Source organism: Loa loa (genome assembly GCF_000183805.2).
Source record: "Loa loa unplaced genomic scaffold supercont3.83, whole genome shotgun sequence".
NCBI lineage: Eukaryota > Metazoa > Nematoda > Chromadorea > Rhabditida > Onchocercidae > Loa > Loa loa.
The window spans coordinates 66,866-93,848 of NW_018108263.1; the positions used below are offsets into that span (position 1 = coordinate 66,866).

Consider the following 26,983-nt stretch of genomic DNA (forward strand, 5'->3'; position numbering starts at 1 on the left):
TATATATATATACATATATATATATATATATATGTACATATATATATATATATGTGTATATATACATATATGTATATATACATATATATATATATACATATATATAACATATATAAGGGTAAATCGTCGTTACCTTTAGAACAGCCTCTAAGGAAGTGGTTTATATCTCGTTGAAGTAGCTCTGAGTGCTGAAAAAGGCGGATTTAAGTTTCGGAAACAAACGTTAAGTTTTTAAGATATAAAAGATTCTGCGAGGTGAAAGATAGCGTCTTTTTTTTTCTTTTCCAGGTATATGTATTTTCTGACGATCCTAAACGATCCGAATACTAATCCGCGGCAGAAAATTGTCCCGGCATTTGTAATGGCTGCATTGATTGAAAACAACTATAGGTTTGTAATTTTAGTTATTGTGCTGCAGAACTACGCACTTATCTCTATGGGGTAATTTTCCGTTTTCCGTAAGCTTCATATCATTTTAGACCTGCGCAAGAACTGCTAACCGATAACAGATATGTAACACTTTGCATCGAGCTTTTGTCGGATACAGCTGTGCGACAGTGCAGATTACTGCGGTTATGGTTACTTATTGGTCTTGGGCGACTTTGGGCTGATTACGATGATGCCAGGTGGCAGGCAATTAGACTGGCTGCTTATGAAAGGGTGTGCATGGTTTTTGCAAATTCTTCAAAAATGGCCTCGCAAGAGAATTGTGATCAAAAAATTTCACTGCAGATATTGTCCATGGTTAATCCAAAGCAAGAGCTAGACTCTTTGCAGTACGTAGTAGGTGGTTTTATAGGTTCTTGAATTTCTGGACGATTCAGTTCCCGAAGTACGTGCTGCTGCAGTATATGCAATTGGATGTCTTGTAAGAAATAAGTCGGAAAATATCGAACACGCTACAATTGTACGTTTCTACATAAAATCCATCTTGCGATCCAGAATTTACTAACATTAGGAATTCATGTGGATATATAGTGTCGTTCTTCTGCTGTTGTTACGTGTTGCTTTTTACAGATTGACCATGAAGTTTGTGATAAACTTTCGATGAAATGTACATTCGATGGTTCAGTACTTGTTCGTGCTGAATTGGTTGTGGCAATGCAGTGGTTTATTATTGATTTTGAAAATCGTTTTGCCAATCTGTCAATGGATCTTAACGAAAAAATTGAACAAAAGAAATTCAGGGAGCGAAAACTTTCGGTCAAATTTTTTGTGTTTAATCGGTTACGAATTATGTGTAATCCATGTAAACATTTTATTGGACACATTGCAAATCGTTGTTGCGCGTTACATGATATGAGGGTTGCATCGATCTCGTCAAAACCAAGAGAAACTTTGTATTCATTTTTTGGTATTTAAGTGTATTTTTCTCATTTAGGCAGGAGAACAAGAAATGAAACCTTTGCGTTCAATTGACGAGGAAGATGATGCATTTGTATCTCATGGTTATGATCGTAGTCTTCCAAGGTTTACTTACATTTTAAAAATATTGTTTTTATTGCTGGCACCTCCAAGTTGTTTCGTGATTGCAGCAATTTTTTCCAGATCAGCATCTCGAAGACGAACCCATTTCCTGGAAGCTCCATTAAATTCACCTCGTAGATCAAATTCTATGAATTTCGGTAGGCACAATTTAAAAAAATCAGCTGTTGTTTAGTAGGAAAAATAGTTGAGTTCATTTCTGGTTTTGTTAGTCTTTGATCGTGGTTAATTTCACGATGATTTAATATCGCCCCGATATATACGCTTTGTGCGCAGTGACATTTAGCTGCTTCAGAGAGTATCATTTTTAATGAAGAGGAAGTGACATCGAAGACGGATACTATTAATTCCCACTGTCGTTAAAAAGTTTTATGTTTGAGTTTCTGGAGTGGTTGCGGATAAAGTTTATGCACAGTGGAAGTCGGTGTTTGATACCAGCTCATTGAATGATTTTTCCGATAAATTACTGGCTTGTACAAAGGAAATGCGCAACGAGAATTTCAAGTATGTTGTTTGTTTTTGTATTGGTGTACTTTAGCATCTCGGTCTGTAACAGTATTACAATGGATCTTACAATTCCAACGTTTCATATAATATTTCAGGAATAAAGCTATGAAACAAATTGAATTCTTGGGATCGAAAACATTTAATGATCAGTCTGAACGTATCTGGCTATCACTTCTCAGGCTTTCTCTGGATCCTGTAAACAAAATCGCTGAAATGGCACAAGTTAGTGTATCAAAGTCTTTCGTTTAAGTATTTGAATAAAAAAGCGATTTTAGCCGTAAGTTGCTTTATTTATCATGATTTTGGAGATTTGTTTTTAAAACCCAGCATCTTCACTTTATTCTCATAGCTCTGTAATTCTGGTACAGCTTTATAAGTAAAGAAAACCATTTTTTAAGGTGTTGATCGAACATGTGGACAAACTGGCAACAACAAGGCATGAGAGGAAAAAAAACTGAATTGTGTTGAACGAACATCGTCAAGCAAGGTAAATGTTGTTTAAGATGGGATTATTCTCCCGGCATCTGCATGATGGAGGTAAATTCGGAGGTATTAAAAGGAAATTGCTAGGGTGATCACGATCTGCATATATTGCTGCATCACTAGACTAGCGTATGAATGGTGTTTCGAGATTATGGTCTAACTTGCTTTGCATATTTTGAATTGTTTAAAGCTCATAAACTCCTCGGTTTTTAGCAGAATGAATCATATTCTTCGGAGACAGTAACATTTATTGTCGGTTCACCAACATTGGATTTGACGGCTACACCACCCTTTTTAGACGATAATATCCGTAAAAATTCAGAAAATACATTGCTTTTGGATTCGCGACGTCAAGAACAGTTGCCAGTGTTCCACCAGTCTGCAATCTTCACACCTAAACGAAATGTAATATCTTTGTTTTTGGTGATGAACATAATGTGCGACAGTTTGTTCCCGCTGTTGGTGTTTAAAATTTGAAGCTTCTAGTTGTCAAGAATCCACATTTTTTCCAGATGTATTCACCTACAATTAAAAGTGTAACAAAACCGGATGAGAGTTCCTCTGCAGAGCGAGAACCGGTAGTTGCTTTAGTAACAACAGAATTTGTACCATGGTGTACGAGACGATTTACTGAACCCATTTTAGATGTAATACAAGGTTTGTTAACCTAAATTAATTTAAATCACTAGTTTAGACTACTTTTCTTGTTTATATTGAAGCTTTATCAGTGAAATTTGCACCACTTCTTTGATCATAATACGATTCATAAGATGAGAAGATGAGCAGCACGTTCAGCTGCTCAAAATCTGTGCATTCTCTACTGTATGCTAGAAGTAGTCGTTTATCTTTTTTAATTATAGGGGAAGGCGGTGATGGCCTAACTGATCGTTTGGCAACTCATTCCATGCCTAGTGATTGGGCATCGCATAAAGACGAAGGTTTACGGCAAACTTCAAAAAAGGAAATTCGGTTACTCAAGGAAGAGGTTCATCAGTTGTCAAATTTTTATTTTTTTTACCTGTGGCAATTATTTTTTTGATGGTAATTATGTTACTGTAATGGGCAACTAGTAATGTGACTAAAAAGTGGTCCCACAAATTAAAAGTTCAAATAGGGTAATTTGTCTGATGACATCATAAGCCACATTCGGGATAAACTGTCTACTGTGTAATCATTTCGTTATCAATTACACTGTAATAAATAGCAGAGCAGTGCTTTTGATATTGATTTTCGTTTCACTTCTCAAGCTTTGTTGAAGAGAATTCGTTGTTTCTAGTCTATCTTTTCTTTCAGTTTTATTTTTCAGGGATTATTTTTTGATGGTCATCCGTTAACTGCAAAGACAGATGCGGTAAGCAAATGTTTGGCTTGGAGTCAAATAAGGCCTCACCTGTATTCATGTGATGGCGAAACAGTAACCATTTGGCGATGCGAATTGCAGCGGTTGTACGACGTCCGAAAGTTTCGCTGCCACAATGATAATCTCTTCGTTAATGTTAGTAGTTTCGATGTTGCTTGAAATGATTGATGTTTCTGTGGAAGACCTCTGAAGTATCGTTTTCTGCTGTTGAAATGATCATTAGGGACCTTTTCCAGCCCATTATTTATATAGAAACACTTGGTTCGAAAACAAGTTTGCAGCTACAGTTTAATTTCTGAGATGATGTAAGGTGCTAGAAATTTTTTCTTCCCTAATTTAAACATCATCACTCTTATTGAACAAAATTTTTAAGCGAATGGTTTGAATTTCAGAGTGCGTAGAAATTGCCGTGCTCAATATAATAGCGGTATCCTAGAATATAATAGCGGTATCCTAGAACAAAAAGCAAACGCTTTACGCTAGATAATTAGACATTGGTGTTAATGTTATATAGGAAAAACCAGCATTTCACTGTTATACTCATCAGTCTTTTGTGCTTCTAAGTTTGCTTTAATTTCAGGATATAGTTACTGATTTACACATAATAAATGAAATGACGCGCGAGCTGCTGATGACTTGTAGTGAAGATGGATTGATGAGAATTTGGGATCCAGGCTATTCCATCTATTCCCATGATTTCGAAGCGGAACAACAGATGATAACAGCTGCTTACCTTTTAAAAGATGCGCCGATTAGCATTCCAACGAATAAGCATCTTGCATCGGTTTTTAGGTGATTTTTTTTCATTTAATAGTGTTTTCTAAAGCAGTAGAGAACGACCGGGATATGTATGTAGTGCAGTATTCGTATCGATGTAATGTGATTGCATGTTGGACATGCTCCAGGTGAACACAAAGGTACATATGGTAGCTGGAAAAATGAGCAAAAATGCATCGAGATGATTCTAGTTTTTCTCCAGTGTTGTAATTCAGATAACATCTGGAAATGTCTTATAGCTTTTTCCGCATATTTCACGTTATTTCAATGCTTCCGTTTAAGTTGGAATCAAAAATGTGGCCTCATGGCAGTCTCTGGTAATGTGAAAGTATGTCGTTTGTGGGACGCCCATGCAGAGAAGATTATGCAGGAAATTCAAATTGGTGCTAAGAATTGTGCTGTCACAAAATTGAGCCTTGATAATTCAGGAAGCAATCTTCTTGCTGTCGGTATCGTTTCCCTCTGTCTCGTTTCTATATATATATATATATATTGGAAATCTTTTGATCTCCCATAATTAACACAAGAATTTAGTAGAACTTCAGTGTTAGTGTTTGAATTTTGCTGAATTTGCTGATTTGAAATTCTTATTGTTTTTTAAGCGTGCATCATGTTTTCAGGTCTAAGTGATGGATTAGTAAATGTTTACGATCCGCGATTACCTGAAAAATCGCGGCGTACAATGTCATTTCGAGAGCTCGAAGAACCAGTTATTGGACTATCACTTTTTTCTAATCTGACGGGTGAATTTTCTGAAGGGAACTTGAGGCTGATCGCCGGTTCAAGAGATGGCGAAATACGTTTATGGGAGCCACGAATGTTCAAGGTTTGTCTGTCACTCTTTCTTACGAGGATTTTCAAAGCTAGCATAGGCTTTTTGTTTTAACACATTCTGGCTTTAAAACTGGGGTTAGTTGAAGTTTGAAATAGTTCATAAAGTTTCAATTGCAGGAACCGGTAGTGAGTTTTAATGGTTGCAGTTCCCCGAGAAAAGATAGCTTAACAAGTATGGAAGTTCACACCCACAGTCAGGTATTTCTTTCCATGTATTCTTTTGCCTGTAGAAAAATCCGAGCTTATATTCAAGTCTGCGCGAAAAAGCTATGTTGACCAATATAGTTGTTTAAAGAACATACTAGCAAGAAAAGTTCACATTAATTATTTGTTTCAAGCTGTGTGTTAATGTCGTGCATCGATTTTTTTTTTTTATTGTTCCACCGACTCATTTTAGTAAACAATCAATTTTCCAAATGATTTATTCATTTGCTGGCTGTCTGAAGGTTGGGTGAAAAATTTTAAAAGTTTTTAAATATTTGATTCTAGTGTGGTACGATACTGGTTCTTGGAATTAGGCTGTATGCTTTGCTTGAGTAATTAGCATCAGCACTAGTAATTTTCAGTATTTTAATGGTTGTAATTGGATTTAGTTTAGTTTGGCAAGCAAACTTTGCACTTTTAAATATATTTCGAATTCATTTTAGTGTGTTGGTTGTGTGGATGATGCTGCCGTAGTAAAGTTGTTTGATGTGAACGGCAAGCAATTAGGTGAAATTCGCCAGGATGATTGGTTAGTTGGTGGTCGTATCGGAACATTGACATCAATGCGTTTTCATCAGCTACTTGTATCATTAGCAGTAGCTACTGAGAGTCAAATAATCAGTTTTTATCGAATGCCAGATTTGTCATAGTTCATTTGAGATTTTTTTGAAAAGTTTCCTTCAAAATTTCATTTTGTAGTCTAATTTTTTCTGCATTGCTCTTTGTTATGGTTTCATGGTATTCCTCATTGTGTGAGTACTATTTTCAAGTACAAATTTAACTTTGGCTTTTGTTTTTAGGATTCGTTTTCTAAAATTTCAAAAAATTGCTTTTAGTTTTGCTAGTTTCTTCCGAACTTGTTATAATTCCTAACTGATGTAATTGTTTAAACTGATTTCTTGGATGAACTTGATGATGCTTAATAGCTAGTACTAAGAAATGGTGAACTATGCCAGTTGGCGGGATAACTTTGATCGCTGGGTAGGGTTCACATATAGCGCAAAATATAGGTGTGAAACAAGGATCCTTGAAAATTCATTACTCAGGTAGACCTTATTGCTGGAACTGGATCGTTGTTTGGATATTTGTCTTTTAATTTTGACTATTGCTCAAGCGATTTTACGCATTATGACCATATAATTTGCAGTGATTTGTGTATATATCATCATATTCTGTTTTTTCATGTTCTGCACAGGTCTTCCGACTGTATTATCTTGCTTGTTTTGCGCAATTTTTCTCTTTCATGAAGTATTTTTACTTATCACTGATAATTTTCCAAAAATTTTTGAGGTGGAGGATATTACTTAAGCAAGTCAATGATTTTTCATTCATCTTAAGTATTTCTGCATTTAAATTAGGTTATTAGAAAAACTCATCTTGTTAATTTCTTGATTGCATCTGTAAATTTTATCATTTGAAGTGAGTGGGTCCTATGTAGATGCTGAATTTCAAGAAATTTAAAATTTTGGAATTATTTCTCACACGTTCTTGGATACAATCGGTAGTAGTGATTGAAGTTTGGTGAGAAGCCGTGTGAATTAAGGTACTGAAAGTCATAATATTGAAATAATAAAAATTACGGGTAAGCTCAGGCATCGAATATGTCATCAGGAATAGCTAAAATCCAACAAATTGGTCATTTGTTGGATTTTAGCTGTACATTTTCGTGAATCTGTTTATTTCATTACTACCATTGACCTAAATTACGAGATAGTTATTAGATTACTTCATCCATCCATTCATGGAATTCAAAATGACTAATTTTGGTTTTGGTCATATTATGAATGCTTGGTATCCATGTCACTTAAGCTTCTGCATGGTTTCTTCCTTCACATATCGCATGTCTGAGATGCTTATCAATACCTTCTAAGATTTATAATTCGTAAACGATGAAATTCGATACCATTAAGGAGATCAGAATATTTAAACCTACCTTGTTGGATTATAACTGCCAATTCGGTTGTTTTCCTCTTTTTTTGTAAAGTTTTACAATACAGTATTACCAATGCTTCGTTCCGTTTTGAATTGAAATGAAAATTTTTGGATTTTGCTCATTTGGTCATATTTTGTTATTTACCTTTTTTTTTTTCTGTTCATTGTATTATGAATTTTGTAAATTTATGGAAGGGAATGTAACGTTTATATGTTTTTTCTCTTGTTTGAAGTGAATGAATGAATTTTTTAATTGTATAAAAGTGAGCGTATTACGACGCAATAACTGTTTCACTGAATTTGTCATGCAAATGAAGTGCCATTCATATTTGAACCATATTAAGGTGAAGGAATGAGGAAGGTGACAATTGTTAAGAAAAGTTAAAATGAATTGCATTTAGTTTTTTGCAGGAGTAATCTATTGATGCTTGATTGGTTGCATAGTTGGTTTCACTGCTGCTAAATGCATTTGTCTTTTCTCAAATTTTCCCGATCAACAATTCGTTTGAAACATGAAGTTCAAAAATGCCTGAAAGTTAGCTTTTTCTCCTTTTGCCAATAATAAGTACTTCGAGCAGCATTGATAAAGGATATTTATTCTTTATTTATTCTTGGATGTTTGAGATTACTTGAAATTCATTTTCAATAATTCCAGGTGGCAGTAATTGGTCCGCCAAATGTTGGGAAATCATTGTTGACAAATAAATTGGTAAAAGCTGGTGTTGCAGCGGTAAGTTCCCAGATGGATACGACACAAAAAATCAAACAGCTATTCTTACAGAAGGCTCATCACAGTTAGTATTCGTAGATAGTCCTGGAACAGTGGGCATTAAACATGCAAGGGAGATTGTAAGAAGCCCCGATTCACGAATACTGAGTGGTAAGTTGCAAGAATAGATTTGGTCTATTATTTAAATGAGGAAGATCGGAAGTAAGTTTAACATTGGATGGAATTTAATTGTTTCAAAAAAGGAAGCTATTTTGTCAGAGTATCTGGACGGGGAAAATTGGCTATTCATGATTGGATATTGTATAGTACTAGCGGTCAAATAATATAATTTGAAACAATAAAATTTAATTTCTGCATTCTAATACGTTGTAGCTCTTACTCCAAATTTTAGAAAGTCGAAAACAGAGAAATCAAGATTTTTTTTTAATAGATCCAGAACATGCAGTGGAACAAGCGGATCATATTCTAGTGGTACATGATGCTACAATATGTACTGATTATATTTTACACCGTGTGTTGCATATGCTTCATCGTTATCGGCAAATTCCTTCAAGCTTGGTGCTAAATAAAATTGACCAAGTTAAACAAAGGTTCTCTTTCAAAGTCATATTTTTTATTCATTTACATTCATTTCTCGTGTCTAAAATTTCCATAGTCTTTTAGTTGGTAAAAGTTACAACAAACCTGGAAACATTTGAAAAGTGAAGTAGCATCTTTGACAATATGATGGAAATAGTTATAGTACGAATCAAGAGTAGCTGAAGTGAATCTAGTGTTGTGAAAAAAAGCAAATTTTGGAATAATTCCTGCTCGGAATTGTGGACCTTTTAGGAAACATGCTTATTTCTCAAAAATATATAAGAAAATATCTCTCTAAAATATGCTAAGGTATGTTTATTCAAGATCTGACTTGCTATCTCTTACTCGAGTTCTATGCAATGGTGTTGTGGATGGTAAGCCGATTATTGTCAAGAAGCACAGTGGTGGACAGTTGGCCAAGTTGTGTGGCAAAATACACAAAGCATCTCATGAAATGTCACTTCATTCTCCGGAAGAAAAAGAGCAAAATGAACAATGGCAAGAAAAATATAAGTAAGACAGAGAATGCCATTTAAAATACATTATTACTGACGTTAAATACTTAAATATCATGTGAAAAAAGAGAAAAAAAACTTCCAAATGAGAATTGAATAACTTTAAATCGCTTCAGAGAACTTCTACAAAGGCCTACACACAAGTGCAGTTGGGGTGAAACCAAGCAACTTTTTGCAAATATTAAAGGATGGTCGAATTTTCAAGATGTTTTCTTCGTTAGTGCACTCACTGGAGAGGGAATAGATATGTTACGCGACCACCTTTACAAAATTGGTTTGCAGAAGGTATTTTGTACCGTTAAAGTGACACTACCAAAGTTAGGACACGAAAATATAGTAACATAGAAAATATAGTTTTTCTTTTTTTTTACGAAAACATAGTTCAGATAACGCTGCGAATACTGATAGAGTTTAATTTGACCTGTAATTGTTTTTAGGAACACATTTTTAAGCAAGAAATGCTGACTACAAAAAACCGATGATGATATGCCAAGATTCGATTCGAGCAGAATTTTTGAATCGAATACCGCCTTACATTGCATATGCCTTGAAGGTAAGGCTCTGCAAATTATAGGAATGTAAAAAAAAAAAAATTGTCAGTGAACAACACTATCATCTTGCTGTCATAACTGTTTAATAACAATGACAGAGTTTGAACTGTTAAAATTTACGTCACATTTTAAGTTAGCCTACTGTACGTTTTGAGAAACTAAATCGTTTTTTTCATACCCAAACTACAGTAAACTGTATCAGTGAAGCCCATATAAGTATGATTATTCAGTCATATAGTGTACACATTCCTGATAGTGGTATGAATGTACCTGAGTATTTCTGAACAGTTCATTTCCATAAATGATATATATATGATGTATAAATTATAAATAAACTGCATAAATGAATAATTCTACACTTGCAATGTCGAAATATTAAGATATTCTTGAAGATCGGCGAATTCATAGTTTAGAATTAAAATTCCAGATTATTTTTTCCTTATTTTACAGATAAACGTAACAGAATGGGATATGGAAGGTGAAGTGTTACAAATTGTTGCTGAAGTCGAATGTAAGAAAGATCGTATAGCACGAATTGTAGTTGGGGAGCATGGTTTAACAATTATGGCCGTTGCTAAAGAAGTTAATGAATCACTGCAAAATTTACTTGCGCAACAGTTATTTGTACGTATACTGGTTAAAGTGGAGGGTAAATTGTTCGATAGTTTACGATATAATGCACGGAGGAATATTACTAAAAAATCCGTAGCAATATAAATTACGAAGGTTGTGAAATTGACAATGGTAAGCAATACTTTTGAAACTTTAAAAATTTTCCTAATCATATTAGTAGAGAGGCAAATCAATTTTGATCTTTGAAATATTAAATGATTTAAGAGATAACTTTTAACTTTTTTCCATTTTGACCTTGTCATAGCTTCATTCTTGTAGCTTTATTAACTTGTTAATATGGTATTGATATGTGTGCACATTGGAAAGATGTATGTGATTATCTTTTCAGCAAACGGTGTACCAAAATGAATAAAAACATTATTTCAAAACATTTTGATTAGATTTCTGCATTCTTTATGCTTAGTGATCTTAGCAATATATAAACAAGGAAGAACTAGATGAGTTTCTACTGTAGGCAGCTGAAGGATAATATATATTCCTACAAACTAAGAAAGACATTTTTTATTAGGCTATAAATACAACAATGATATTTGTGGGAAAACGATGTACAATGGCAGTGTTATTTCATGATTTAGGGCAACGGATGCAACCGCTAATACATGATTTTGGTCAAATCAAATGGAAAATGCCCACAAACTATACGGATTATGCCATAATTACAGGCAGCTAATTACAATTATTAGATACATGTTAAGGAGATGTACTGAATTATTGAAAGGACTGATGGTATTAATAATCATTTGGAAGGAATAGATCAAGACAACTAAGGATATTCAGTTTTTTGACTGGCGGTGATTCGTAATCTTTGAATTGAATTTCAGAATTAAATGTGCTGAGTGCGCTCTTGTTTTTCTTCTCCCCTTGCCTTTCCACCTTATGTTTTTCCCCGATGGTCCTGAATTTCTAGTTTAACATCCAACTGGAGATGTTGAGAAGCTTCGATCAAATGAATTTAACTAAGCAAAGACTGAAGGTAAGGCCTAGTTGATCACTACATTAATTGCTCATTTACCATCGTTCTGATCAGTTGGATTCTGCGACTTAGTTTTGGAGCTTGTTGAATCGAAGAAGAGTAAAGGGAACATCCCAATAAGACATCCAGCAATTAATCCGATGCCACGCCCGAGATTCGCAACTGCCCGAACAAAGGAAGATTCGAGCTGGAATAAATATTTCATACTTTATTCTATTGAGAAAATGAATTTGCACTTTTTTACCTGTTCAGAGTTAAGTACTGGATGTTTAATGCCACATTTCGATACAATAATTCCAACATAATGTGCAAGGCCTACACCAGCAGCATCTGACACGGTATTCCCAAGAGCTGCTGCGGCCATTGTAGACAACGCAAACCAGGTACCTATTGTCTGAAAAAAAAGTCCACTGCCAGGACTACTGGTACCACCTATGGAAACATGGTTAGCATGTAATTTTAAGATCCATAGAAATCAATGAATGCTTTACAAAATATGAATAGAAAAACAAATGCAAGGTGGAGAGATATAACACAATACATGATCTTGAAAAAAGAAGATGAAACAAAACTTATCTACCTTGTCAATATATCCACCAGCAACGAGCATGATAGCATTATCAAGAAATCCAAAACCAATGAAAGGTATTGAATTTACCAAGAAAAGTTGATATGCTTGGTGACGTGAAAGAGATTTCCCTGAAGGGTGAAGGTATTTAAATTTGAATATTTCTTAAACTTGAATTCCGAAATTCAAGAAACTTAAGTTCTTAAGTTTAACTTCTCTTCCTTTTTGCAGTTGAAACTTCAATTAATCTCTTACCCTAAATAACAACAACACCTATGAGGTGGTAATATTGAAAGATTAAAATCCGAAAAAATTTTTAAACCAATTCTCAAAACATCTCAACCATCACTCTAGCATTTAGCGACATTGATCAGTATATCGCTTGATAAAGAACGGTATGGGTTGAAGTTGAAATTTTAAACTTTATTTCACCTTTCAGTACAATCTTAAGCAAAGTACAATCTTAGTACAAGTACAATCTTCAGTACAAGCATATCAGTGGTTCCACTCGTATTTATTCAGATGAACGATGAATAAAACTTTTAGTGAGCGTATTAGTATTCAACAGAGAAAATATCCAACAAAATTGTGCACCCAATTGAAACTTGAACCACCAGAGAAAGTATTATTAGTAACTCTGATCTATTGTTTAAAATCTTACCGCTTGATATATTCGGTAGAAGTTGCTTTTCGAGATTACCAAGGGCAGCTTGAAGAAGTTTCCGTTCATTTGATGTTAATGTTGAGACAAGTGTTCGTGCTTTAAATTCATCTTCAATGCGTATTTCATCAATTTGATCCATTGCACCTGAAATACTTACTGCAATATCGTAGGAATTAAAAAAGTAAAGAACTTACTTACTTCTTATATTAGTTCAAAAGTTAACTATTAAATTTATTTGCACACTATTTAGTTAATAAGCTAATCAATAACAAGCTTACAGATCTACGATCTACTAAGTTAACTAATAATGGACTAAATCAATAAAGCAATGATCATTCATTAAAAGCAATGATCAAGGGTAGTAATAACAGTAACAGTAATAATAATAATTCTTAAATTAATCGAATAATTTTAATTATCAAAATACGAAGAAAATCCAAACAGTTCATGAAATTTTGAAAATTTAAATTTGAAATCAGATTAACTCATAGAGATCACAGGGCATCAAAAGCTTGACGAACTTCCCAACAAAATGATTAAATATCGGCAAATAAAAATTACCTGACATGCGCCGATTGAAATGGGCTAATCTTTGGATGTAATGGCGGGTAGGAATCGAGCTTGATTTACCCGCGAATATGCAACCCGTGGGTAATAAGAAACTAAATGTAATAGACATTTCGTCTCCACCATGTAATTTTAGCAACGTCAAAAGTATCCACCGGAATTTTTTCTTTTCCTGAAAGTGGTTTCAAATTCCCGCGGGCAAAATATCCACATAAACAAAAAATGCCCCGGGCAAGGATTACCCTCGCAAATGACAGCACGGACAAAGCATCAATGATACAAGTGTTTGATGGCGGGTCAGAAGTCCTGGTAGCAGTGAGGTGTTGATTGGTTAAGTAATTGACTAATTAAGGAATCTTGATTAGTGTCGGTCAGAAAGTTTTTTGATCCTCACCTTTACTCTTTATTTATTGTTAGCCATTGTTTATGGGTACCTGCCATTTACCCTATTGGTAATATGGGTACCTTGCCATTTACCCTATGAGTAAAATAACAAAAAGTTTCTGGTACTTTAAAAAGAGCACCGCAATATAGAACAATTAAAATGAAGTTTAACCAATTATGAAAATTACGTCTTATCCATAATTAGTGCTCATTAATATCAGCTATCAATTTATCAATTGGGCTGATAATTTTTTGTCTTGTTAAAAAAAGATATGCATGTATACCCTGCTAGGTCTTTTCGCTATTTATTATATTGTTTCAAATTCAATTCTTGTTATGTATTATATTGAAATTTCTAAACTCATTTTAATTATTCATTACTCCTCTAGCGTTTAATGTTTTTTTTTTTTTTATTATAATTACTTTATATTCGTAATTTTATTAGAAATGTTTATTTTTGTATCACTGGCAAACTTAAGAAATGGAGTGGATAATTTAGAATAGATAAGGTCATGTTTTTGCTTTCATTCCGGGAAATTTTCTGGAAATTTTGAGAAATAAAGGAGAGGAAAAAAGATTAGATTAAAGCAATGAAATCTAATGAAGCTTGGCACTGTAGCATCATTTTACATCAAACACAGTAATAGTAAGTATCATGTTGTACTGGAAAAAATAATGGTAATCAGTTTAAGATAAGATTTATTAGAAGGATAACAACTGGGTAAGTTAAAAATTCATAGTTGTCGAGATAGTTTACTTATAGTCACTTTTTTATTAGGCTTTGCGTGTCCTTGGGAAACTAAAGAAACCTTTGGTAGACGAATTTGCTGTACTTCAAAATTCTTTCAGCATTCAATTCAGAGCTTTTTATTTGAAAAAATATACGAGATGACTTCAATGAAATTATAAATTTAACAATTGCTCGTCACTTTTCTAATACTGGTCCACATCTCCACAATTTTATTTAAATTTTTTCAAAGCACGAAATTTTCATATATATTGAAAAAAATGGCCGTTAGAGGAATATATTATTCTGGTAACTATACCTTTGAACCGGCTGCTAATCCATGTGAAAATAATCGAGGATGATGTTGAGATTCCAATTTCCATGAAATAATTCTGTATACGAACCATTAAAACTTGTCAATAGAAACACATTTTGGAAGGACTTTAATGCATTCCAGAGTAAAGCAAACAATGAATAGATGAGAGAGGAAACTCCATGAACATAAATTACGGTATTTAACCGGATGATAAACCACCGATAAGCAAACACAATTATTTCGGAATAATGTGAATGGAAAAAGATCGAAGACGATACCTGGATAAAACGACAAAGTAAATTGACCCTATCGCAGCCGATACGCCATCGATAAAATAGAACACATGAATAAAAAACGAATCGAAGATGACATCTGCATCAATAAAATCATCTTACTGCAGCTGAATAAAGAAAGAATAAACAATCCAGTATGGCGTATTCGACAAATCATTCATTTCCATAAAATTCTGACTTGACAAGAATATTCCGGAAATAATAGTCAAAGAAACAGTGAAAGCAGTGCGAATGTTATAATCATGATAACAATTTACGTCATTTAATGAACAAGGCATGAAATACCGCAAGCAGAGATATATCATGAAATTTATTTTATCTGTAACCACGTTGTCCACCGTATCCACCACGTCCTCTTCTACCACCACCACCACCACCACCGCCACCACCACCACGTCGACCAGCATGGCTTTGGTTATAATATCCTTCGTATTCTCTCATTACCTTCAGTATAAATACTGTGATAAGAAGCAAGCTAATTTGTGAGCATATAACCTTTAAATTCTTGTTTTCTAAAGAAATAATCATTAATAACATTAGATGTAGCTATGTAATAGTTCACTTAACGTAATGCTAACCAAATACCTGACTTTCGAAACCTGCACCACGACCACCACTTTTAAATCCTCCTCCTCCTCCATAGCCTCCATTATATGCGCCACCACTTTGATAACTGTTTCCACCATACACATCTTGAAAACCTCCGCCACCTTGATATCCACCGCCACCCCTCTGATAACCATATCCTCCGCCACTTTTATAATCACCTTGCTGTCTACCTGAAACTTATTCTCCAGTAAGTGCAAAAATTTTGTTAGACAAAATTGTTTCGTTCACAGAATCAAGAACATACCGCCTCGATCCGAAACGCGATCCTTTATCCATGGAGGCATTTCTGGTGGAGGAGCTCGCAATTCCGTTGGTCTGCCACCACGATCACCCGGACGATCAGTCATCAATACCTCAACAACAACAATTAATTCGAAAAGTTACTGTGGCATATGATAACTTTGAACAACAATGCAATAATTTTTTAAAGATTGCAAAAATAATTCTTATTTCAGCATTTAATATTAAATTCTCACGTACTGGTATTTATCTAAATGGCACAAAACCACAATAATTTACTCTTCCCTTTATGCAACTAATACCAATTCTTGAAGAATGAATGATATAATTCAAAGTTTGTTCTTTCATTTTACGTTGTAAAATGCATTATAATTACTAAAAGTCTCTTTCTTTTAAGTCCACTACTGATAACTGGTGCATTAAGTAGAGAAGCTATGACAGAAGAAAGAGGGACTTTTACGAATTAAGTCTGAGAGAAAAGATTTATGCAAAATTTACTTTACATTGAGCAATAAGCTAATCAGTAAGATAATTGAAGAATATCAACCTTATTTAAGCGTGATGCGGTACGTTTTCGTTCTTTCTCACTATTTATTCTGTCAACTGTTAGAAGGGAAGTGGTCGCAGCAAGTAAATCATCCATGCCAATATTGGATGTTATCGCAATCTCTTCCCGTCGAGGACGATAAATTTCGTGTAACTTATCCTAGAAAGATCATAAATAAACGATAATCTTTTATTATTTTAAGAAGATAACGTATAAACTCTGAACGGACTAATTAAAATTAAGTTTCTTGAATTTACGAAGAATAAACAAACGTTTACCTGCATTTTCTTTATACGATCAGACCAAGTGAACGATTGAATTGTAACATCAAGACGTTTAAGCAATAATAGAATTCGAGTTCGATATTCTTGCACTAATTTCTCATTTATCGCGTCGATTTTCTCCCATTGTGTATCACTCAATGATGCGGTCAATAATGGACGTGGTTTTTCCTTACATTTGTCCATCTGTTTCTCAGCCTTCAACCGTACATTTAAAAGCTTTCAAACGATTTGTTTTTTTTTTTTAAAAAGTCATCACTCTTTTCCATTGAGAAATGAAAGAATGCTAGAACAAAATTAATAATTTATCCTTCTATTAGAAATGTGAAAATTTTCACTTATATTAGCCTACAGTACTGAGAATAAAGGTAAAAAGAAAAAAAAACTAACCAAATCTTTTAATGTTGAGAAAATTTTCTCTTCTGTAATACCAGCAGGTAACTGATTCATACCAAGTGCTAAAAATGCACTTTCCAGGTGAAGCGCTTCATCACTCTTGTACTACAAATGAATACATTTGAACAAACTGATATTCATGTTTGTTGGGATAAAATGAAATATATCTCGCACAGAGAAAATATTATCAACAATCTTAATTATTGTTTAAACAGTGGAAAAAATTTTAATTGCTAATATCTTATGTCATATTGTACTATATGTTATGATCAATATTACAGAAGGAAATCCTTTTATAATAGATAATATATCCAACAAAGTAATCGATAATAGGTAAAAAAAACTGACATGGGTTAAAAAATTAAAGAACAAGGAACAAGGAATATGAACTTCAAGCTAAAATTGCAGTTAGAAGCCAAATTATGCCTAGCCAACATAATTCTTTAACGGATGTAAACTACTTCATATGAAAATGGCCTTGAAAAAGTAAAATTAATGAGTGACCTAAGTTTTACTTCGCAATAACTAGAAATAGGTTTTAGCTCTCAAATTTTCAAATAAAAATTTTAGTTTATTTTCTTAAATTATTCAGATTACTACATTTTTCATCATTTTTTGGAAAAAAAAGCACTATGAAACAGTTCATGATACGTTTTGAATTTCAATTTTCAAAAAGTAAATGACATATAAATAAAAAAGCAGAAAAACAATATCCATCCAAACGTTCTGCAAATTTTAGAAATAAAAATTTAACGGTGAACTTGTGATAAATTCGAATAATAAGATAAGGAAATTTTTAAAACAAATTGTGATAAACCTCAGGTGTTTCGACCTGCAACCGATTTAGTGCAGTCAACCGAGCACATTTCATGTGTCCAATAAGAAAATTAAGCAACTTAGTTTGATTTTCGGTTGATCGAAATCTTTCCACAACTGATCCACGTGTTAGCGCATCCACTGGACATTCTGGAATACAAATTCTAAGCTATCTTCATTCTAAGCTCTCAAATTCTCTGCTTAAACTAGTTTTCCTTGCTAACTGAAATTGAAATGTTTGAGATATCATGTTACAACTGACTTATCAACATATCTAGGATAACTTTCAAATTTCCTTTCTTACATCCATACTTCTTATCATGCCCTTAATTATGAATTACATGAATTTTCTCTCTAATCCTTAAAATATCAGTAATTTATTTGGATTTATTCACAAAAAAACACCGTCACTGCTACTTAATGCAAGAGGAGAGAAGTTGTCACCTAATTCAGATAATATTGAACTAAGTTCCAGCAAAAAAAATTCCATGTTATCGGGTCCAGTTGGTGCATGAACTGTTTCATCCAAACCATACAATGCAGATATCTCATTACACATCCATTCGATCAACTTGCAAAAACGCAAATCTTCAATGCCCGCTTTTTGTATGTCTTCTAATTCTTCCCGTGAAAAAATATCGAAACTGAAAAATACTTCCAAAATAAAACCAAATTTTCCTCCGTACACCATAAAATATAATATGGTGATTTCAAAAAAGGTGAAAAAATCGTGTATACCGGAAATCAGGGAAAGCTATTTTTAAGCATTTATTTCTAAGCATAAGCATTTATTCGACCCATATGATTCAGTTTAAATCCGTTATCAACAATGGATTTCATAAATAAATTTCAATTTAAGTAAGATAAAACAACATAACAAACTTTTAGATTCATTTACCAACTAATAATTTGAATTCACTAATTTTTTTCACGTAAACAGAATAAGCCAAAAAGATGATTGCTGTAAACAAGAAGGGAACTTCGAAAATACTATTACTATCTTTGGAATTTCATAATCAATATTATATAAAGTATTATATTCATATTACTATATCAAATGATATGATACAATCATGTAATATTAAATATGAAATGATATGATATAGAAGATTACCCAAATTATCTTTACAAAAGAGCACAAAAATATGCAATATTACATTATTACACTTACCCAAATGAAGTAATTTCACAAGCAACAGAAGATCGATTCTGCATTCTCCCATCCATTTGTACTGAAATTAAGCTCATTTGTGATAAAATGTAAGTTTTTCAAATATAATAAATTGTAATTTCCACTTCGTCTCTTTTTTAAACCTATCAAAAATTTGAATATTATACGATTAAAAACAAAATAAAAGAAACAGTAATTGTAATACAATGTCATTGTTCAGCTATAATTTAACAATAACAGTGATAATGTCAAATCCGCCACCAAAAGAGGATGAATGGGCGTTTGGTCCAATTGGTTCACCATTTCCGGATAATCCGGTACGAGTACTTGGTCAACCAAACATGTATGTGGCATTGTGGTATAAATTTGGTGTACCCATACATGGTCGAGCATGGAATAATGGTGGTGTACTGGAATGCTCATTCCCATATAAAAAGGCCGAACTAACGGGTACCAAAGATCTTGGTGGCCAAATTCAGGTCAGTTTCAGGTTATCTTATTATTGATTTCGCTCATCTTAGAAAATTCTTAAAAATATCTCTTTTAAAAAACACTCAAAGAGAATTAAATTACTAGTGCTATTTCATATTTACTAAGTGATAATTTCCCAAGTAAGAATGCCGAATTAAAATTCAAATGTAATTAAAATTCAAATGTGACTGTAATTCGGATGTGAATTTCATAATTCTTATATAAACAGCAAAATTTGTACAGTTCTTAAGGAAAATCTCATTTCTTTTTTGCACTTATAAAAAGGAACGATAGCTATCATTTCGAAGAGAAATATAAAGTAGGTAGGTATAATAATAGATAATATTTTAAAAAAGAATTAAATTTGATGAAATCCATCAAATTATAATTACCTGGCAAAATGAATGGCAATGAATTATTTCAACTTACTTTGCTCTAATACTTTGTTATATATCTTTTCATTTGCTAATTAATTCACTTTAATAACCTTTTACTTATTTATTTATTTGCTAATTGATTTGCTCTGATACTCCTTTACTCAGTTATTTACTAGCTAATTAATTTATTTGATACTTCTTTACTCAGTTACTTATCCACTAATTAAGTCGCTTTAATACTTCTTCACTTGCTTACTTACTTAGTGATTAATTAACTCTAACAGCATATATATCAAAATTTAATTCTATCAGGTACTCCAATACAAGGGAGACCATAATACGTTAGGTTTCTGGTATGAATGGATCAAGTACAAAGATCGTTTTGAAAAAACTGACATACGACAAATCGTACATTGTGGTGATTCGATGCCTATTCTATGGCAAGATCGACCAGAAGGTGCACTACTTGGTTATTTGGATAATAAAACGGAATTGGTAATAATTGATATTTTAAATTCCTATTACTAAAATATTATAAAAACAAAAAATAATACAATGAATTATATATGATTTATAATTAAAAATGGAATTTATCGCTAATGGCAAATGTTCGATTTACATCAATGAAAACGTTATTTATGTCAAACTTCAGTTTACATTAATAAAAACGTTATCTACGTCAAATAAAGGCGTTATTTACGTCAAATGCTCGATTTACATCAAACTTCAGTTTACATCAATAAAAACATCATTTGCGCTAATTTTATTTATGTTAAACATATCATTTACAACAACACTAATACTTAAGCGTATTTTCCGTATGTAATCAAATTATTAAATTCGTTAATGTTAACATTTGATCATATATTATCTAGTTAAAACCAGTATTTTAGTATAATTTTGCCAATCATTTTTAGGCACATTTTTCACATAATGGAAAAGCGGAATCATTACAAGGAACACCATTGAGTAATATGTGGATTATTGTACGTAATACAAAAGGTGGACCACCAACATGTGGTTGTAAGCAATGCTATAAACCACCACCACCAAAACCACCACCAGGACCACCACCACCACGTGTTATGATTGATGAATGGATTGATTTACGTGCTGGTGATCCATGGCCAAAAGATAAAAAACTTATCAAAGCATTGAATAAAAATCTTGATACACATCCAGGTGAAAATCCGGAACAATATGTTGCATTATGGTATCAACAAGGTGAACCTGTTATGGGTAGAATTTGGAATAATAATGGCAAGGTTAGAAAGAATATTTGATGAAGATAATTTGATAAAAAAAAAAACTTATCCATCATTATGTTTCGTTACATTTCAACAAATATATCACCCATAGTGAAACTCCTTGGCCTGACATTAGTTAGATCCATCATATGATTTAACATAAACTTAAAAATTTCAAAACACATAAAAACTTCAACTCTCGTAAAGTTTAATCGAATAAGTAAAGAAATGATGAAATAAATTCTATTGAATAAGTAACTAATCGATGAAAGGAATAAATTCTTACATATTATGAATCATTGATTCTTAAATGATAAAAGAAAAAAGAAAAAAAGATGAAATGTTTTTAAAACGAAAAGCTAAATTGAATGTCTCGATTTTTTTCTTTTTAAGTTTGATTTTTGTCTTAAGAATAGTTTTAAAAAAATTTAATTAGAAATATTTAAGGTAGCAGCTTGTTTCGGTTGGAACAACAATGAATATCGTGAAAAGATTGGTTCATTGCAAATTTTGGTAGAGCTACCGGATTTTGTCCGTGGTTATGATTATGATTGGAAATTATTTTCGGTTTGTGCATCATTTGGTGAGAAAGAATGGTTTCCGGTATATGTCGATCGTAAAGGTATTATATCACCATGTGTATGCACAATTGATGGCAAAGAAATTCTCGGAAAAGTAAGCAAAGAAATTATTATTACTAAATTTTTAATATTTCACAAAATTACTCCAGTAAATTAGTCTATAAAGTGTTATGGTCCCCTAAAAGTTCCCTACAACAATTATCGATGAAGATTCATGAAAGTAAAAGTATTTCTGGATGTTAACTGGTAACTGATATAGTCGAAGAGTATAGATAGAGTTGCTATCGAAGTAGGATATATCAGAAGTTCTGGATGAAGCTATCCATAGAGGATATTTTAGATGTTCCGGATAATAAAGCGTTCTAGAATTTATCAGAACTTGGAGTTCCGATGAATTAGGAATTATTCGCGAAGTTTTTAAAATTACAAATCTTATAATTAAAGACGAATTCTTGTATAAAATATAAAAACCAAAATGTAAGGAAAAATGCTAAGAGTTCTACATAAATTTGAAAAAAATTACAAAACTAAAGAAATTATTTTAATTTTATAAAAATTGCCATTGGAGGACTGAAATTCGAATAGAATTTGAAAAATGCTTGGGGATGTATTTGGGTTTATTTCAATACATTTATGCTTCATCATTTCTACAAATTTCAGGTTGACATCCGTAATGAAAAAGCATCGGCAGCGTTTAGTGGGAAAGAGCATGTAATGGTTGGACCATCGGTACAAAAACAAATGGTACTCTGCCGCAAAGCAAGGCCTGGCTACAAATTTGATTAATCCAAAATATCCGTCCTCCAATGGTCACTCCAAACTAACTTTTAACTTATTCATTCCCATGAACAGATGAAACAGCTAATAATTCTACTTTTTCTCTCCATCAAAAGAAAAAAAGGAGAAGTAGCAATATATAAGCCGGGAAAGATTCAAAGAATTGACTAATTCTTCTCGCATGGAAATCTGATCTCAAGAAAACATTTTTAATGACCAATTTTCTTAAGAGAACAGAAAGAATGGTGGTCTTTATCTTCCTAGTCTCAATTCATTCTCAGTGAGTGACAAATGCTGATTTTCACTGCTATGGATTGCAATATCAATTTAAAAGTAGCAAAATGATGATAAAATAATAAGAAAAACATCTTATTGTTAATATTAGAAATAGTTCATTTACTGGTAAACCAAAGCAAACCCTGAAAATGCTAGTGTGACGTATAATTTTATTTACCATCGCCATCGGAAGTTAAGTCGATGAAAAACTGACATATTTTCCAAAGCACTAATTATCAGTTCATTCCATCATGAAATGAAAGTACTATTTGTGGAAGAAATCAATTCGATCACAAATGATAAAGGAGAAGAGTGAAATGGTAGAACTTCAAGATGGAAGTAAAGAATTCATTTGAATGGCACTGCCACATAGAATATTGATGCTGAAAAAATTTTACAAGAAGTGTAATGAAATCAAAAATTTACAAGAAAATTTACATTTTTCTTTACCCCTTCTCTTTCTCAGTCTGAGAAAAAAGCTATGGAAGCCTAGAAATCTTTCGAAATTCAAGCAACATTGTTTCGAAAATTTGAAACTTCTAAGAAATTCACTAAGGTAGGAATTGAAATAAATCATCATTTAAGTATGGAACACCGTACAGCACTCAAAAAATAATCACTGTAGAAACCGGGAAAGGAATCATGATATCAGTTGTCACATATAATGAGAGATACACCATTGAATTATGATCCTGCCGGCTGTTCCACCAGCTCTGCTGGCAGCGGATTCTTTGGATGTTTCGATTCGAAATGCTCTTTGTAACTCCTTTTATCCATCATCTGCGCCTGGAAATAAGCAACTGGTTGGTTGCAACTTTAGTGAAATGAATTCTTTTGGAAGGATTATCTTTCAGGAACCTGAATCACAAATGATTGTTGGTGATTTGATTAAGAAAAAGCCTTAAGTGGGCACAAAAAAGATTACAGCACAATTTTGAACAATTGGTGCTTGAACTGAAGGGCGAAAATATGCTAATTAGCAAATAAAAAATTCCTGCCAAAAGCAAATTCCTTACTTCAAACTAAAAGTGAAGAATGATAGAGCCAATGTCTGAAGCAAAATTGAAATATAGAACCTAATAAAATACGATAAAATTAGAAAAACGGTTCTTGGATAATCAAAAAATAAGTATCTACTGTTGTTAAGTATCTATAAAGAAATTACGTAATAAGCGCATATACACATCGAATTTCAGTTAAATTTGCTGAAACTTACCATACAAACAGTGCATTTATAGATAAGTGATTTGAGGCACGCACCCTTCTGATCATGCCCGATCGATTTCTTCAATGCTTCTTGCTTTTTTAAATTCTTTGCCTTAGCTTGCATCTTCATATGGCCACGCGTCATTGCTGCTAGTTGCTGTTACCGGTGCTAAAAGAGTATTATCTTAAGCGTAGAGGCAGTTTTGATGAATTGACGTAATTACTATGACATTTTCTGTAAAAATCCTTTCTTAAAATCAGCTAAGAGACATGATAATTTCACTCAGAATTATCGAAATTGAAAAAAATTAGCAAAAATTAGCAGAAAAATTAGCAGAAATTTTCCTGCATAAACCAAATCCGATCTATCTTGGGCGCTACTACTGTGCAGCACTCCAATTTATTATTCAATTTTGTGGAAGCATAGCTTCATCCGTAAAATTCTCCCTGCCGAAATTTATTAGGTACTATTACAGTAACCCGAATATTTTATGCAATATGCTAGTTATGTTTAAGCTGAACTGAGCAATTTTTGAGTTAAAATTATTTGGTCTAGTACCAAGGAACTACTAAATTTTTAAACTGGAAAAAAAATCATTTATTCATTCCTTTAGTCGTAGCTGAAAACCCACATTTAAATATTATACAATTGAAAGAAGTTAATTACCACAAAAAAAGAGATTTGAAACCACTGCCTATAATTGCAATGATTAAAACGGCCGCCAGCATTAAATGAAGTGTAACCACTTAATAAATTAGTACTGTCTTACGTTGTTTATCACTTAAACAAACAGTACCGCCATGTTAATAAAATTATGAGACAAAAAACATAATTCATAAAAGAGAGAGAGAATATACACAACTGCACTATTAATGATGCAGGAATTATGATGGAAATCGATAATGTGCCAGCGAGATACATGGACAATACAAGGTAATCTCTGATATATCACAAATAAAAAATGCTTGTTATAGTAATATCATTCCAATATATTTATGCTTGAACATCAACCAATTCTGGTGGAAGTGCAGCTTTTGGATGTTTCGACTGGAAATGTTGCTTGTAAGTTTTCGGATCTGGCATCAACGCCTACAAATATTTTTTAGTGCTTGATTTTTTCGACTACATTTCTAAATTTGCCAAAAACTTGAAAATCAACACCGGATCACCCTCTACTTATAGTAAATCCCTTGCCAGGAAACAGTTTGCTCTGGAACCATTCTACGACGACGATAGCAATTTTAGAATGAACTATTTAGTATGAATCTGAATCGGCCAACCTTCTACCCGATTTGTTTTTCTTTTCTTTTTTTTAACCCATTTCATCCGTACGATGAACTACGATAACTTTCAAATTGGTGGATAAAACTCTGCGTTATAAACTATGCTGTTTAATACAAGTCAAATGATGAAATAAAATTAAATGGGAAAAAAACTAATGTCATCAGTTTAAATTACATATAAAAGGTAAAAGATTTGAAAAAACTATTCATTACTACGTAAAAGTATTGATCATTGAAAATCTATATCGACTTTTAACGACTTTGGTAATTAACCTCCAGAAGAAAACTTTACCATACAGACAGTACACTTGTGTGTAAGTGCTTTTATAGCAGCTGCTTTTTGATCACTTCCCTTTGATTTCTTCAACTCCTCTTGCTTCTTCAAGTTCTTTTGCTGTGATTGAAACTTCTGGTGGCCACGAGCCATCGAGGTCCTTTTTATTTCAACACTAATACGCTGAAAATATCTAAGTAAAATTATTAGAGATTATCTGCCTTCTTTTTTGGGTCATGAAGATGAATACCCCAAATAATTCCACACTGATAGGGGAATTTAAAAAATCAAAGTCTCACATTGATCGATATCCTATAGTCTTAAAAAGACACAAAATTTAGATTATAGGTTGAGAAAAATATGTGACTTAAACCAAATAGATATTACTTATTCCTTGCTATGCATGAATAAGGATAGGAAGGAGAATTACTTTCTACAATAAGTAATACCATTAACAAAATAAATTTCCTAAAGTTATTGTGGCAAGCCTGAACTTGTTAAACCAACTCAACTGATGAACTTGAAAAAAAACAAATAGGAAGCTCTATTAGAAGTGAAAATACTCATTTCAATAAGTCCATATAACTTTTCGACTCAATGAAGTTTGAAATTTCATACTGAAAAAAATCTTAACCTATCCCAAACACAAAATAAATGACGAAGATAGTTCCGAGACAATGAATTTTTCAAAAACAACAGTAGTAATTAATTTCCCCACCAATAAATACAAAGAAAAAAGAATAAAATAACTTGGTCATTCATAATAATTAATTCCACTTAGGGAAAATGATTGGGCAAAGTTTTCATACAAAAAAAACTTCGTCGTCCAAAGATAGGCTTATCTAACGACGCAAAACTCTGAAAAGTAGACTGAAATATTCGTTTAATCTTTCTCCTACTATAGTAATAAAATCAAGCTAACATATTCGAAAAGAAATCATTGAAAACCCAACAGTCCATCAACCATTTCATCATGGGAAACTAGAAGTAATATTCAACTATTATTAATCAAGCAAAAATTCAATCTGTTATTACGAAATTTTGAAAATACACCCCAAACACATTCGTTCTCACAATAAACAAAAATTGATTCAAAACAACGCTACACCTATTGGTAAGTGCATATATCATCAAACACAATTTTGAATTAAAAACAACCGATTGGGATAATATTAATATTAATATTAACGGATGAATGGAAAATAAATACAAATATGATAAGAAGCTAGTAAGCTCTTATAATAGCAACAAAATAAATTGTGTAAAAGCTGACAACATTTATTTTACAAAAATATATAGAAATATTTCGTGAACGACAAACAATAGAAACAGATAACAAACGTTTGCG

The 26,983-nt window shown here is 32.6% G+C and overlaps 7 protein-coding genes across 8 annotated transcripts in view; 3 read left to right on the top strand and 4 right to left on the bottom strand.

Annotated features, from left to right (window-relative positions):
• Nucleotides 1-6,300, top strand: part of LOAG_17497 (WD-repeat protein mip1) — a gene marked incomplete at its 3' end in the record, with an annotated part of 10,486 nt that extends 4,186 nt beyond the window's left edge. Inside the window, exons 11-27 of the mRNA XM_020450159.1 lie at nt 289-390; nt 480-660; nt 800-907; nt 1,018-1,203; nt 1,382-1,470; nt 1,549-1,625; nt 1,866-1,989; nt 2,088-2,214; nt 2,689-2,880; nt 2,988-3,132; nt 3,336-3,460; nt 3,782-3,970; nt 4,416-4,627; nt 4,895-5,061; nt 5,233-5,438; nt 5,564-5,644; nt 6,094-6,300. Of these exons, the coding sequence (XP_020306206.1) occupies nt 289-390; nt 480-660; nt 800-907; nt 1,018-1,203; nt 1,382-1,470; nt 1,549-1,625; nt 1,866-1,989; nt 2,088-2,214; nt 2,689-2,880; nt 2,988-3,132; nt 3,336-3,460; nt 3,782-3,970; nt 4,416-4,627; nt 4,895-5,061; nt 5,233-5,438; nt 5,564-5,644; nt 6,094-6,300 (2,518 nt within the window). The remainder of the gene's footprint in view (nt 1-288; nt 391-479; nt 661-799; nt 908-1,017; nt 1,204-1,381; nt 1,471-1,548; nt 1,626-1,865; nt 1,990-2,087; nt 2,215-2,688; nt 2,881-2,987; nt 3,133-3,335; nt 3,461-3,781; nt 3,971-4,415; nt 4,628-4,894; nt 5,062-5,232; nt 5,439-5,563; nt 5,645-6,093) is intronic.
• Nucleotides 6,301-8,045: 1,745 nt separating this feature from the next.
• Nucleotides 8,046-10,674, top strand: LOAG_03726 (hypothetical protein; the record flags this gene model as incomplete). Its single annotated transcript, XM_003139263.1, has 8 exons — nt 8,046-8,117; nt 8,238-8,312; nt 8,378-8,462; nt 8,743-8,902; nt 9,216-9,404; nt 9,523-9,680; nt 9,859-9,959; nt 10,408-10,674. 8 exons carry the CDS (start codon nt 8,046-8,048, stop codon nt 10,672-10,674), a joined length of 1,107 nt encoding a protein of 368 aa, XP_003139311.1.
• An 893-nt stretch (nt 10,675-11,567) lies between these two features.
• Nucleotides 11,568-12,934, bottom strand: LOAG_03727 (hypothetical protein; the record flags this gene model as incomplete). Its single annotated transcript, XM_003139264.2, has 4 exons — nt 11,568-11,750; nt 11,808-11,957; nt 12,144-12,262; nt 12,793-12,934. The coding sequence occupies 4 exons, from the start codon at nt 12,932-12,934 to the stop codon at nt 11,595-11,597; spliced, it is 567 nt and encodes a 188-aa protein (XP_003139312.1). The 3' UTR covers nt 11,568-11,594.
• Nucleotides 12,935-14,904: 1,970 nt separating this feature from the next.
• Nucleotides 14,905-19,211, bottom strand: LOAG_03728 (hypothetical protein). Its single transcript, XM_020446403.1, has 9 exons — nt 19,143-19,211; nt 18,416-18,615; nt 17,973-18,121; nt 17,150-17,260; nt 16,757-16,957; nt 16,479-16,637; nt 15,936-16,044; nt 15,668-15,861; nt 14,905-15,526 (listed from the first exon to the last, which is right to left on the bottom strand). Exons 1-9 carry the CDS (start codon nt 19,196-19,198, stop codon nt 15,398-15,400), a joined length of 1,308 nt encoding a protein of 435 aa, XP_020303250.1. The 5' UTR covers nt 19,199-19,211; the 3' UTR covers nt 14,905-15,397.
• A 176-nt stretch (nt 19,212-19,387) lies between these two features.
• Nucleotides 19,388-22,692, top strand: LOAG_03729 (P40 protein; the record flags this gene model as incomplete). The annotated part of the gene is made up of 5 exons (XM_003139266.2): nt 19,388-19,621; nt 20,303-20,485; nt 20,908-21,255; nt 21,685-21,912; nt 22,479-22,692. 5 exons carry the CDS (start codon nt 19,388-19,390, stop codon nt 22,602-22,604), a joined length of 1,119 nt encoding a protein of 372 aa, XP_003139314.1. The 3' UTR covers nt 22,605-22,692.
• Nucleotides 22,693-23,138: 446 nt separating this feature from the next.
• On the bottom strand, nt 23,139-24,252 carry LOAG_03730 (the record flags this gene model as incomplete). Of its 2 annotated transcripts, XM_020446404.1 has the most annotated exons (3): nt 23,207-23,254; nt 23,549-23,657; nt 24,088-24,222. In XM_020446404.1, the coding sequence occupies 2 exons, from the start codon at nt 24,220-24,222 to the stop codon at nt 23,556-23,558; spliced, it is 237 nt and encodes a 78-aa protein (XP_020306207.1). In that variant the 3' UTR covers nt 23,207-23,254; nt 23,549-23,555. The 2 variants fall into 2 exon arrangements, with proteins under 2 accessions (XP_003139315.1, XP_020306207.1); XM_003139267.2 differs by having other exon boundaries at nt 23,139-23,657; nt 24,088-24,252.
• Nucleotides 24,253-24,681: 429 nt separating this feature from the next.
• On the bottom strand, nt 24,682-25,826 carry LOAG_03731 (hypothetical protein). The gene is made up of 2 exons (XM_003139268.2): nt 25,654-25,826; nt 24,682-25,167 (listed from the first exon to the last, which is right to left on the bottom strand). The coding sequence occupies exons 1-2, from the start codon at nt 25,786-25,788 to the stop codon at nt 25,072-25,074; spliced, it is 231 nt and encodes a 76-aa protein (XP_003139316.1). The 5' UTR covers nt 25,789-25,826; the 3' UTR covers nt 24,682-25,071.
• Nucleotides 25,827-26,983: the final 1,157 nt, after the last annotated feature.

What these genes read in the sequence shown, in the direction of transcription:
- LOAG_03728 (XM_020446403.1), bottom strand. Translation starts at nt 19,198, where the DNA reads ATGGATGGGAGAATGCAGAATCGATCTTCTGTTGCTTGTGAAATTACT. An exon ending in TTCAATATTATCTGAATTAG is followed by an intron (nt 18,122 to 18,415) that starts GTGACAACTTCT and finishes TTTGTATTCCAG; the next exon opens with AATGTCCAGTGGATGCGCTA. An exon ending in GTGCAGGTTTCGAAAGTCAG is followed by an intron (nt 15,527 to 15,667) that starts GTATTTGGTTAG and finishes TTTATACTGAAG; the next exon opens with GTAATGAGAGAATACGAAGG.
- LOAG_03731 (XM_003139268.2), bottom strand. Translation starts at nt 25,788, where the DNA reads ATGGCTCGTGGCCACCAGAAGTTTCAATCACAGCAAAAGAACTTGAAG. An exon ending in ACAAGTGTACTGTCTGTATG is followed by an intron (nt 25,168 to 25,653) that starts GTAAAGTTTTCT and finishes AAATATTTGTAG; the next exon opens with GCGTTGATGCCAGATCCGAA.